The 13,337-nt window shown below is 45.4% G+C and overlaps 3 protein-coding genes across 5 annotated transcripts in view; 2 read left to right on the plus strand and 1 right to left on the minus strand.

Annotated features, from left to right (window-relative positions):
- LOC115742231 (probable pectinesterase/pectinesterase inhibitor 34) lies at nt 1-3,363 on the minus strand. Its single transcript, XM_030676384.2, has 4 exons — nt 2,845-3,363; nt 2,358-2,770; nt 1,575-1,711; nt 1-854 (listed from the first exon to the last, which is right to left on the minus strand). Exons 1-4 carry the CDS (start codon nt 3,361-3,363, stop codon nt 157-159), a joined length of 1,767 nt encoding a protein of 588 aa, XP_030532244.2. The 3' UTR covers nt 1-156.
- Nucleotides 3,274-13,337, plus strand: part of LOC115742268 — a 24,835-nt gene continuing 14,771 nt past the window's right edge. For 2 of the 3 annotated variants that reach the window (XM_048271872.1, XM_048271873.1), the window contains exon 1: nt 3,274-3,392. The gene's annotated coding sequence lies outside the window, so the exon portion shown is untranslated. Of the gene's footprint in view, nt 3,397-13,337 lie in introns of all 3 variants that reach the window. The other variant, XM_048271871.1, reaches the window with a different exon arrangement.
- Nucleotides 12,889-13,337, plus strand: part of LOC115742339 (wax ester synthase/diacylglycerol acyltransferase 2-like) — a 960-nt gene continuing 511 nt past the window's right edge. The window contains exon 1 of the mRNA XM_030676568.2: nt 12,889-13,143. Within this exon, the coding sequence (XP_030532428.1) occupies nt 13,057-13,143 (87 nt within the window). The 5' untranslated portion in view covers nt 12,889-13,056. The remainder of the gene's footprint in view (nt 13,144-13,337) is intronic.

Consider the following 13,337-nt stretch of genomic DNA (forward strand, 5'->3'; position numbering starts at 1 on the left):
CTAAACATGGCAACGAGAAATGGGCAGCGACGTTATAGAATTCTTATTAGTATAGCTTACAAAAAATACCCAAGAAAAAAGGAAAATTTTCAAAACTATACCCATCACATCACAGGGAAGAGAGAACCCACAATGGCTTTTAAAATTTTTTTTTTTTTAGACGGTCAGTCCGGCCAAGAACGCCACCCCGGTGGACGGCAACCAGGAGGATCCGAATATGAACTGCCCGACCGTGAATTTGCCGGCCTCCACTGGGGACGTGATGACCCGGTACCCGGTCCAGTTGACCCGCTGCCCGACCGACCCGCCAGGCCCGTAGTTCATGTACTCGCCGTAGTAGAGCGTGTCGAGCGCGAACGTGGCGTTCCACTCGAGCCAGCCCCGCGGGTGGACGTGGCTGCCGATGTAGGACATCATGTACACGGTCCTCGAGTAGAGCTTCCACGGCCGGCCGAGGTACGAGAGGAAGCTCCCGTTCGAGGCGACGAGGTCGGGCGCGGCCAGGATCCGGCACGCGTGGATCGAGATGCCGGTGTTCTGGTTGGGGTCCTTGCGGTTCTGGGCCGTGATGGTGTTCTTCTGCATGGGCATGGGCCGGCGGGCGTAGAGGCTGCAGTTCTGGAACACGACGGCCGCGTTCCCGAAGATGAAGTCCACGGTCCCGTACACGTCGCACTCCCGGAAGAACTGCCGGTTCGAGTGGACGTAGAGGGTGTCCTGGTACCCGATGATGTTGCACCTGTAGACCACCGCGTGATCGGCTCCGACCCGGAGGGCCACGGCCTGGTGCTTGGCGGGCCCGGCCGAGTTCTCGAACGTGATGTCCCGAGCGATGAACCCGGCTCCCGAGGCAGCTGCAGGGGGGGGGAGCATATCAAGCACCATCGTTAAGCAACACGCGAGAAGTTAACGACCTGCTGTTCAAGTCATTCGATTCATCTATATCTTCATCATTCCTAGCCGACTGGACAGTTTGCATCTAAGTGAAGACAAGATCGAGTGTCATTCGTAAGGAATCATGATCATGTCCCCACCTGCAAGAAGATGGAGTCTCCTTTCTCACGTTCTTTTTCTCCACAGCTGCAGGTTTGAATTTGGGTCCACTCCCAGGAAAAAAATTTTAAAAAAAAAAAGGAAAGAAAGAAGAAGGACTTGCAATGATGACATTGAAGAAGATAAGGTGGTGCAGTACATGGAAGATGGGGTGTGTCCTCTTCCAGCTGGAATCTGAAACCCACGGGTCGAAATCGATTTCTCAATTTCTAAAACTTGGAATCGGACTGTGAGTGCTGTGCAACGAGGCATTGCTGCACAGTTCTCGTCTTGGCAGGGGTGAATCTTCAGCTTTCACGGGAAATTTCTTGGGTGCGGACAAACAGCAAACGACAGTCCCACGTGCGTTTTTACTCGCATTTTCTCCAACACTACACGAACTCTGTACTTGTCTTCTTTCCTCTCTGTTGTTACTGTTACCTCTTTTTTTTTTTTGTTAATAAACCCGCGGGTGGCTTATGAAAGTCCGATGAAAATGCAGGGACCGAAACGAAAAAAAGGGGAGGATTGTTTTTTCTTACCGAAGGACGCGGTGTGGAAGGTCGTCATGTTGTCGAAGACGCTCTTGCTGCCGGAAATGACGGTCTTGCCCTTCCCGTCCCCTACGAACATCAGGTTCGTCTTCTTCCTCCCGACCTTCAGATTATCTTCCTCGTACCTGGATTTTTTCAGATCATATTAACGAGACGGAAATGGAGATTAGAGGAACCCGGAGAACTTGAATAACCAACGACCATCATTAAAGCAAAGGGAAAGGACGAATGGACAAGCCAGGGCGAGAATTGAATAAACGAGTAAGTTCTTGAGAACTTGTCACGTTGGGAACATCGGGGACCGGACCAAACAGGCCGATTTCAGGATCGATTTGGGAACTGGGCCTAACTTTGGGTAAATATAAACATAACTTCCGAAAAATATAGTGTCGCGATTGAGTCGACGAATTTTTTGTGCTTCCGGGTTCGAAATCTAAACTCCGGCATATCTATCTTTTCATTAAAAACTAAGTAAAAAGAGACTAGCAATGGTTCACGAGGGGGCGGGTTAGGATCCTTAGGAACACCCTACATGACCGGAACATTTATCATAAAGACAGTTTGGAAGGAGATGACATACCTTGCTTGGAAGATAGAAAAAAAATAATAACTGTATAATAATAATAATAATGAATTTCTGAGAAAGTATATTAGTTCCTGACGTGTAAAATAATGAATTTCTGAAAAGTAGTGCGTCATTTTAATATTTACATGCCTATGTAAGTGGGAAGGCTAAAAAGCAACCAAAAAAAAAAAGGCTTATTTTTTTACCTCCCAGCTCGCACGTAAATGATGAACCGGCGGGTACCGTATTCCGGCGCCTTCTTGATGGCCTCCGAGATCGTCGTGCACGTCCCGTTCCCGTCTTTCGACACCGTCACGTCCGCCTGTATCGCCGTCACCGGCATTTGCAGCAACCTCCTCTCCTTCTTCCCCAGCCACCACGGCATCTCGTCCCCGTCGGAGTTTCCCATCAACCTCCTCCTCCTCCTGTTCTGTATCGGCACGCCGTCGAAGTCCTCGCCGGACGTCGCCGAGAATATAGCCAGGCAGTTGCTCACCAGCTCCGACAGGTCCCTCAGCCTCGCCGACATCAGCTCCTTCACTCCCCCGGACACGTCGGCGAGACCCTCCGTGCACGTGTCCTGGTTGGTCATCGCCGCGCTCAGCCACGTCACCACGTCCTACGCGCAAAAGCACTGTCAGGTTCTGACCCCCGATGGAATTGACAAGCTAAAACGCAAGCTCATGGCCTTACCTGAGCCGACCCGGACGAGGACTTGGCACCGCGGGGGTTGACGTAGTAGAGGGAGCGGCGGAGGGCGTCGACGGAGTCATCGAGGAGCTCGAGGCAGTCGTCGAACGCCGACCTCACGCGCGGCTCCATCGGGAGGTGACCTATGGTCGACGATACGTAGAGGGCCCTGCTGAACCGCTGCAGCGTGACGTTGAAGGAAATGTGGACGAGGTCCTGGTCGCTCGCGGCCTTGGCGGCGGGGAACGCCGCAAGCGCGTCGAGGCAGAGGGCCGGGTACCGTGTCAGGCCGCAAGTGCGGGAGATGGCGCTCGTGGGGGTGAGGTTTGGGCCGGACCGGCCGCCCGGGCGGAGCTTGAGGAGGAGGACGGTAGCGGAGGCGGCGGCGGAGAGGAGGAGGGCGAGGGAGAGGATGGCGAGGAGGACAAGGCGGAGGGTGCTGTTGCGGCTGCTGGAGGAGTCGGGGTCCACGTGGCGGTCGGAACCGCCGGGGTCGGAGGGTCGGAGCCTGCCGTAGTTCATTTGCTGCGGGGAGACAGTGCGGCGGTGGTGTTGGTTGTTGTGGGGGGGAGGGGTGGGGGGGGGGTGGGGAGAGGGCAGAGAGGGGGAGGGAGAAGATGGTGGGTTCTTTTCTGATATGTTATGTGTTGGTCTAGGGGGGAGTGGGGAGTGAGAGGACGGAGGTTGCTCTTATATGGTGGAGTGAAGTGGTGGCGGTGGTCGAGATGGCGGCGGCGGCGGCGGTGGTGGAGGAGGAGGAGGAGGAGGAGAGGAGGGTGGTGGGTAAGGTGTCTGTGTCGGGATGCATGAGCTGTCTCCTACTCTCTTAACTATTGCTCTCTGCTCACTGCCACTTTGTAGCCACTGAGTTGAGCTCTAGGCCAGTAAAGGTCTGCAATTTGGGCCTTTTACACTATTCATTTATCAATAGTGAGAACATAGAAAATTTTTGTCCTATAAAGAGAAAAACACTATTTACTTATCAATTATTCTTTACTATTTTCCTCCCTCGAGAGTACAGGAAATATTTCATATATCATTAAGTAAAACCATGACCGCAATAAGCCAGTCATTTAGGGGAACTAGCATAATGAATTACTGTCTAAGTTTTTCGGGGAACGAAGTCGAACTCACAAGCTTGACTTTAAACCGAAAGCATGAAACACTGCTCCTACTTAATCAACTCCGAAATTGCATGCATCACAATTAGAAGCTGCTAGCTTGACAGTATGATAGTATTGTCGGTTATTTCTGATCGCACGATCTCCCAAATAATGAGTTCTTTATACAAAACACGCGATAATGAAGTATGGATCTATTATTGAGATTGTAAAGTCTCTAACGGTATAATCGTAAAAGCGCTTCCCATCATAATTTATGATGCAATCAAAATCATTTAAGACATGTTTGTTTCCATTTGTATAAAAGTAAAACGGTACCTTTCGTTTTCTTGCCAAAATTCAAACTCTCACTCCGACCTCCTTAATTAGGTTTTTGGAAATGCAAGGTACCCCATTTGAAGTAAAACAGTTCCTCACAAATGCGTGCCTTTCCAATATTCTAAACCTCTCGAAAAGGGTAATTCTAAATTTTTAGTCACTCTGTTGGACAGGACCCTTTAACAAAGCGCGAGATTTGAATTACACAAAAGCAAAAAGCATAAGTCAATTCGGATAGACCCTCAAATCTTTCGTACGAAACTTTTGTGATTAACTCAACCTAAATGGGCTCGGGTCTAAACAATTGTCACCCTAGAAGTAAGCATGATTCCGGGCTTCAAAGCATGTAGAATAGGATTCAGATTTCAAAAATCGAAAAAACTTGTTTGAACAGATAGAGCCTAGGTTCTAGGTAAGTGAAATATGTAATTTATAACAATTTTTTTTTTCCTTAGTACATATGTTCGCGCAATCTTGCGGTATTCCACGACATCTAATATTGTGTATGTAATTTGAAATCACTAGTCTAAGCTTTTCTTTCCATTTTCGGCAATATTTATGATCGAGATTTTTACTTTGTTAATGTTTTATATGAATTAATACATATAAGTACAAGTAGTTGTCAGTGTATTGTAATAATAAATATTGATAATTAAAGGTGATGATTCAATTTAATTAAGAATATAGGTGGCGCCTGGATAGGCTCTGAAATTTGCTCATTGTTTTTAATCGCTTAGGGTAAAGACTTGAGGAGCGGTATGATCAATTACGAGGATGGGACGCCGGTTTCATAAAGGACGACGCGACGTCGGACTTGCGGAACGCGCAACAGGTTCTCGACCTCACATCCGGTTTTAGTACAGCGACGAGCAAAATCCATGTGCACATTCGAAAAGTTTGAACGATGCGGACAACGATGTCCCTCGGTCCCTTCCCCGACCGTACATCGTGCTCGCCTGCGAAAGTCGCAATTATCCGTTGACCGGATTAGATTAATTATTTGCCGTTCGGTCACCACGGGCACGGACCTCCCAAAATATACAAATTTACGTAAAACAATGTGCAAGAGATAGTTTATGTTGTCGACTTCGTTGTAATAGTCGGATTCCAGGACTTGGAATTTTGGAATTGGACAAGTTCTCCCCCTCCTATCATTATTGTAGATCCCATGGGAATATTTATTTCCCCTCATTTTCCTTCGAAACGGCATGAACTTCGAGGGTAAAATGGTCATTTCAGCTTCAGCTGCCGAGCATACCCCGTATGCTTGGTACGAGAATGTACGTGAACATTCAAATCTGATCAAATATAGGTTCCGTTTATTTCACAAGTGACCGTATCACTTAGGAAAATGAGACAACCGAAATTGTTTTCACAATCGACGGAAAATATTTCCCTACCAAAATTTAGATGCAGCTTGTTGGAAAGTAATTTCGTCTTTGAAAAATCGAAAGTCATATTTCAAGATATGACTAGGTATCGACGCTTGGACCGGATTCTCTGTACTTGGGGCATGGGAAACTTGACACTTGTTCCCGGGCTGTCGGCATTGGGGTAAAAGAAACGTTAATAAATGCATTTTTGTATGTATGTATGTATGTATACGTATTCTAAACAATTTCCAAAGAGAGAGAGAGAGAGAGATGTGTATGACTTTGCTGACGATACATATACAGTACAAATTGAATTGTCAATGCGCCCGCCTGTCTCAATCGAAACGAGTAACGAGGTGACGGGGTCCAAAAGAAACATTTCGAGCAAAGTCATGTGCTTGTTGTCACTAGAAGATTTTGCAAAGAATGTAAACAACATATGAAGCAAGAAGCATCCGGACACCATCTCACATTAGGTCCTCCAAAAGCTTTTATTATTCTCCCCATAATAGCATCAAATCCGAAGAAAAAGAAGAAGAACAACAATCATCATCATCATCATCATCTTCTACATATGTCATTAGCGAATCGCTTTCTCGTCCGCGGATGCATCGATCCTTTCCGGTCTCGTCGACTAGTCTTTATCGGCGATGCCCGTTCAGTGCCTTTCGAAAGGGGGGATGCCGAAAAAGGCACACTAAAGACGACCACCCAAACGACATAACAGCCAAAACCCACTTCCCACGTCTTGGATCGAATCACCTTCTCGATCGAGACGATTCGTCGAGCTTGCTCTCCAAGGGGATCCAAAGCTCCGCGTTACTCGCTGAGGCTTTATGATTTAAAATTCCCCGATTTCGATTCATCCCGTCGCTTTTCATGAGCATCGGGCGACAGCACATGAGTCGCCGACAGCGGTACACAGCACGGTGAGAGCGAAGCGTCCCCCACAGCCTCCCTCCTCCCATCATAATGATCCGCCGAACAGAGAAGACAGCAGAAAAAGAAATGAAAAAGAAGACAGGACAGGAATTAACGTGGGCAATGGGCACTCGAAGTCGCTTGAATCTACTAGTACTGTCCAACCCCACGAGCGTCGCTATTTCTGAACGGATGAAATCGGTGGATGATCTCACCTTTATTGACCACTTGCCGCGCTTTATGGTTTTTATAATTGACGGCCTTTCAGCACCGACACCTTTTGACGACGGAACAGCTACGTTGTTCGAGCTACTGTACGCTGATTTACGTCCTCTAATTCGTTGCGCTTTAATTAGGGGTTATTTTCGACCAAAAATACATTAGGGATGAGCGGTTTTTTCGCCCGTAAAAGAAAAAAAAAAAAAAGGCATGAGCAGTTTCAGATTCTATCTAGATTAACCTACCCGTCGGAATCGATTTCTTTATTTTTGAAACTTGGAACATATCCCGCCATAGGTTCTAGAGTCGATTTTAGGGTCTGTTCAGGTTGCACACTTGTATTCTTAATTGAACAATTGCATTAAACCATCACATTTAATGATTATCCTTTGTTGCTACAATCTACTGACCATATCTTATGTTTAAACACACAAAAAATTGAAACATTAAACAAAGTAAAAAACTCAATCACGGATATCGCTAGAAATGGAAGTTCGGACTAGCAGTTTTATATTATCCTTTTATCGCCAGATGTAATGGAATACCATATGATTGCGCAAAAATATAGAACAAGAAAAACACAAAAACTTATTCTAAATTCCAGTTTGGAATCTGGAACCTATCGGCCAAAATCGATTCCCTATTTTTTGAATTTGAAACCTACCTTATACATGCCGGAATCTGGAATCGAATCGATTCCTACGGACCTAGTTCTTCGATTCCCGATTCTACCCTAAAAACATGCTAATCTATAACCTTAATTGCTATTGTTCTTTGATTGACGAGAGTGTAATAATTCCTTCACTTAAGATATTTTTTCAGAGCATAGATTCATATTTCTTTCCCCAGAGGAGGGAGGGGGGCTTTCAATCTTCATAGTACAAATCTCCATTTCTAGGGATCGCTCGACTCCCATAAATCTAAAAGAACAATGTTAAGATTGTCAAAATTCGGTTTGCGAATTTAATTCACGAAGCGACTATGGAGGCTCTTATTCCACTTCGTTTGAACAAATGATTATAGTTTACTCCATCATTCAATCGATCATTCTTCTAAACGAGTCTCGATATCCCTAGCGTGACTGTCGGAACACTTAAAACTCAAAAGGGAAGAAACATCGAGGGATCACACAAATCCAACCCAAAGCCGAGGGAGACCAAATGGCGTGCAAAAAGGAATGACACTGGCTCTGATACCACGTTAGAAAATTCAATCCAAAAGTTTAAAGCGATAGGTGGAGGGAGATCGCATAAATATAAAGGGCATACAGGATCCGTTCACAATCGTTATGGGGCAACAACTTCAACACACTTCATCCATTCCAATTCATACTGGCCTTGAACAAGCTAGACATTAGTGAACTTGAAGAGAAAGTTTTCTTTCTTGTTTTTGGGCCAATGTGGATCGACAAGCTTTTGCGCGTCCCGGGACATGACATGCTTTGTGGACGCAACAAACTCAAAACGAAGGGGCAAGTTGACAAAGGATGATGGCGAGGTGGCGAGCTCGTCGGGGAACCGATGAATTGAGGCCACGAACCGATGCAACAAGGCACGTGAAGATCTTTCCGGGTGGTGGTGGAGGGGGTGGGCACACCGGGCCATGCCCCTACACGAGATCACATGATCTTGTTGAGCAACTTATATCGTCATAATTTCTCAGCTCTTTAATGTCTCGTAGTCTCAACCAACTAGAAATTATTCAAAAGGAACATGAAATTAGACGGTGGTTTATTTAGCCTATCCCCGAAAATGTAGACATTGATGGGGAAAGCTTGTGCTCACTCCAACCAGATAATCATTTTCGCGACTCGTATTTATATACCCAATCGAGCTTCATGATGATCCTGTTAGGTGCCGCGGTTCGTCTACCGATCATCCAATTACCACATGATTGGTCCCATCTTACCCACGAAAACAAGAAGAAGAACCAGACCATGATTGGTTTGGTTGGAGTGGATAGGCATTGGGGCTAGTTGGGGGAGGGCCACTACTCTGTAAGAACTAGATCGGTTTGATTAAGCCATTGGTATGAGCTTCACAAGCATCCTATTCCGGATATAATGCTTTCTTCTTCATCACTCGTTCGGTTTGGGGGAGGGCCACTACTCTGTAAGAACTAGATCGGTTTGATTAAGCCATTGGTATGAGCTTCACAAGCATCCTATTCCGGATATAATGCTTTCTTCTTCATCACTCGTTTTCTACTTGGAAAAAGTTGGGAACTTTAGAAGTTAGAGAAGCACCCATCTCGTGGGATTGCAATTATTCAATGTGGGCTCTTGCCTTTAGGACAATTTGAAAAGAAAGCAATCGCAAACATGTAGATATGATGAAAAGGGGCGCCTTAACAAAGCATTGATCTTGACGTTTACATCTTAGAGTGCCCACTAATCCCACTTAGCGTCACATGATCACTAAACATGTTCCGGTCGCATCCGAAGTATGCCCATGATTTGGGAATTCAGTCATAAATCTATTGTACGGATGTTAATCCAATCCCAAACTTTTCAATTTTATCAATTTTGTCATAAGCCTTTTGTACGAAATTCCAGCGCGGAAAACTCTGGCCGTCAGAGTCTGACGTGGCGGTGTGCCACGTTGGGCTGCCGGTAAAGATTGGATCATCACGTCAAAAATTGCCGGTGAAAATTGACTAGAAAGGCTGCATGAGAATTTCGCGCAAAAGTTTAGGATTAAATTGACAGAATTGAATAATTCAGTACTAAATTGACATTCGTATATTAAGTTCAGAGCTGATTGGATAACTTCACCAATGATACGTGTGTCATTTTTTTAGTACTCAGTGATATGAGACCCCAGTTTTCCACTAGCAATGCTAGCCGTTGGACCTCCAACCCCATCATTGTACATAATTCACACAGTCATGGTGCATTAAAGGCCAATGCTCCCTGTCGACATACTTTTCTCCCTAATCTGCACTGTATGCAGGTCGATAGCTATTGGCCAAAATATGATTAGAGGCCTACATTTATCTTTTCATGTGACTTGAGAGTCTTCGATATGCCCCTCCACTTGCAGTCAACATTGAAAGCAAAATTCAATAGGGGGATGCAAGCCACAATGATGAGGATGTCGTGTTCTAGTTGAAAGCATAAGTCAAGTACTCAGACATCATTCATCGTGTCCTAGTGCCAACGACATACAGGTGAGTACGGCGTCGATTTTAAATAGTCATTTATTTAGGGTTCCTACCGTATCCCAATGTTATTCTCTTGAAAAAGAAGAAGGAAACTCCTATTTACCTAAATTCGTAATCTTTCGTTTTCCATGAGATCATGATATCAAGGTGTTGCGCCAAACTTTTCGTACTACGGACACTACACTGGGTTGGAAACCGGGCACGTGAACAGGTTTTTTGAGCTCAAGGGACTATGAATGAGAGGTGGTGGAAGGTTATCGCTCAAGCATTAGACAAGAGAAGCAGCTTTTCAATCCAATCAGCCGAATTTGTCAATGGACCCTGGACGGGTGGGTGCGTTTACATAAACATAATCGGCAAATCATTAGTTCCAATAGCTTAATAGCCACACAAACTATGTGTAATTTTTGGAGAAAAAGGGACTTTCCTCAATCTAATTTCCCTCAAAAATGAGGGAAAAAAAGAACATTGGACGGTTATAATTTTTTGGCGTTTCCAATAATTAGTAGACAAATTGGAAGATCATGATATCGACATTGTCTTGTGTCTTTTTGCCACTCCGGTCGGGCCCTACATGGCCAAGACTTGGCGCCAACACCGTAATATCATGAGTCGGTTCAACCGTTCAAGCGTCGCGTAAATCAAATTCCGTTCACTGTGAGTAGTCCTGTCGTGCTCCGGTCACTTCAATAGACGCTGGTACAGCGCGTATTCCTTTGGTAGCCGCTTTTTGAGGCCCACAAGCAGATTCTTTGCCAAGCTTTTGGGCTCGGATTATGCTTTTTAGGGTCCAACGGGCCTCTGTTTCCAGCTAAATTGCTCAAGCCCATTTACCCAGGAACGCCGAATTTGACCCGAGGCCTAAAAGCTCCTCAAGGGTCTACTATTCTCCTACGCTTTTGCCGTGGTTGATCCGGCGGGATATGGCTTTCAAAAACACTGTTGAGAAGTTTTCTCTTGGCCACCTGGGGGCGTAAGTGATTCCTGAAGCCAAGTGGGCTACCGCGATACTGGCAGTAATGAACGGGTAATCCTGGACGGGTTTATTGGAAGTCGATTTACGTGAAACTTGGTGAATCTTTTCATCTTTTGACATACTGATGTGTGATCTTTATTTGAGCTACATGAAATGAGATCACAGTTTAGCAAATGATAGTAACTTAGGCTGAATCCGTGATCAGAGGAAGATTACTGAACAATGAGTACTATTATTACAAAGGAATCTAGGCACAGAGGTCAACCATTCACAGCCTCCCAAACGGGGTATGATCTGGCGTCTTTCCAGAGCTTTTGTTGTTGCAGGCATTGGGCTTCATTGCTTCCGATGAGGAAATGTGCAGCACCGACCGACATTTGGTACGATAATACCACACATTAGCTGCCCTGACTGAATGCAAGAGATGCTCCACCGCTCCCAAAGCAGACTTGAAGCGGGAGCACCTGTGGAGTGTACTTGAGATACACATCACAACTAGCTTGGAATCACCTATTGAAGTGGCCGGCGTGCGCATCATTCCTCTGAGGGTGACGGCATAAGCTGGGCCATTTCTTGCCCGATCAGGAAGCACGGACATGCATTAAGGCTATCTTTAGCAGTCAATCCGCTCGAGATGTGATGGCCCTGAATGGCTAAACTCATCCATCTCCGAAGTATTACAGCCAACGCCCTTGAGAGAAGGTACTGTTTCTGCTTCCTTCTGCTGCAATGCCGCTTCTTCCTCCCTCATTCCCTGTATTTATGGAGGCCACAGGAGCTCATGACCGTCGAAGAGTGAGAACTCCGTAATTTGCACAAAACTAAGAAAGATTTGTAAGTCAATCACAAATTGCAAACAAGAAAGACTTGCGGTCAGTGTGCACTCCACAAATCAGCCATGTGATGCGTGGTGAACTTGAGTATCAAGAAGGAAAGCCGAATTCAAAAGTCAACCAACACTAATTTCTTGGACAAGTCGAAGTTCTCGAGTAATCGAGTGTACTGTATGTCATTGTGAGCTCACAAGATCCAAACCTTAATGAAACCTTAATGAAGATATCCCAACTAATTTGATTACCTTTGGACTTTAGGTGAATCAAAGTGGGGAGCTCATGCAAGTCTCGCTCGAGCGTATATTGCTTCAGATGTATTCGCACCTCTTGCAGAGCCGTGTTTTGCCAATATAATACTGAATATTGCTTCGTGTCGAGAGAATTTCATTCTGTGTATTGTTTGTTAGTACCCTTTTTCTCTGCTTCACGGTGCGGATTGATCCATGAACCGAAACCATGCAGTATTGCCAGGATGTCATAGGAACTGCAGTTGTTCTGATCGAATTCTACGGTCCATCCTTTCTGCACCAAGAGCATCTTGAGTTTCACAGTAAGATCCCTGTACTCCCAAATTAATCATCCATTTGAGCAACTTCAGTTGAAGTCAATTTGTGATATAAAGCCACAACTTTCAGTCAAATGAATTCCCCTTTTTTCCCTTCTCATGCCACTTTGCAGAAGGTCTTCAAGTTAGATATGATCCTTTCACCAGATAGAAACGTTCCCTACTCTGGAGTGGCAGAAGGCAAGTTGGGGGTCCACTTATAGAGTAACCAGCTTGCAATTCCGATACGACATTCACCGCGAAGGACCAAAAAAGGGAGCCGATCAAGCCTACCCTGACTGATCAATTGCAGCTATTATTACGCCGTCTCCATAAGTTAGGAATGGCTAAGACCAGCTACTACTTTGGAGCTAGGATACCTATGCAGCAGTAGTAACTAAATATACCCTTAATGCAGTAACAATAGCGATACATTAATAAGCTCATTAATTTGATTAATGCGAACTAGGTGAGCACAACACTACTGGAAGCTCCACCTCTATATAAGTTAGTGCACAGTAATCATTTTGCCGGAAAAAAAGGGCGATTGCTTGCCCCACTTAAAAGCAAGACAACGAACTCAGAGGAATCAGGGATGATGAGAAAGAGAAAAGCCAATGTTGATCTTTCGCCCATTGAGATAGAGCAAGAGATGGGGAAGGAGGCGGGCAAATAGGGAGCGGACGAGCCGTTGAGTCGGAAAGCTCGTCTATTTCACGCACCTGGATTGAGCTGTTGCATCATATCGATGTTGGTTAGTCGAACAAAGCTGAACGTGGATGCCATCAAAGCCGGTCTAGAGCACCCGCCGTATCCTCACTTCTCCGACGTCCTGGTAAATTATTTAACAGATAAGACGTGATGGTTATGACGGTGATAGATTTTTTTTTTTTCAGAACCGTCTGTGAATCTAAAAGAATCACGAATGAAGTTTTCTTTATGTTCATGTATCAATTTAAGTACCGTCGCCTTGTCGAACTTGGGTTTTTTCCTGACGTTAATGTGTGGGGCAGAAGTCCTAAACTATTT

Source organism: Rhodamnia argentea, chromosome 10 (assembly GCF_020921035.1).
Source record: "Rhodamnia argentea isolate NSW1041297 chromosome 10, ASM2092103v1, whole genome shotgun sequence".
In the NCBI taxonomy this organism is placed as follows: Eukaryota; Viridiplantae; Streptophyta; class Magnoliopsida; order Myrtales; family Myrtaceae; genus Rhodamnia; species Rhodamnia argentea.

Coding starts and splice junctions, on each gene's coding strand:
- LOC115742231 (XM_030676384.2), bottom strand. CDS start 3,363: ATGAACTACGGCAGGCTCCGACCCTCCGACCCCGGCGGTTCCGACCGC. Junction 2,771..2,844: donor CCTCGTCCGGGTCGGCTCAG/GTAAGGCCATGA, acceptor TTTTGCGCGTAG/GACGTGGTGACGTGGCTGAG. Junction 1,712..2,357: donor ATTTACGTGCGAGCTGGGAG/GTAAAAAAATAA, acceptor GAAAAAATCCAG/GTACGAGGAAGATAATCTGA.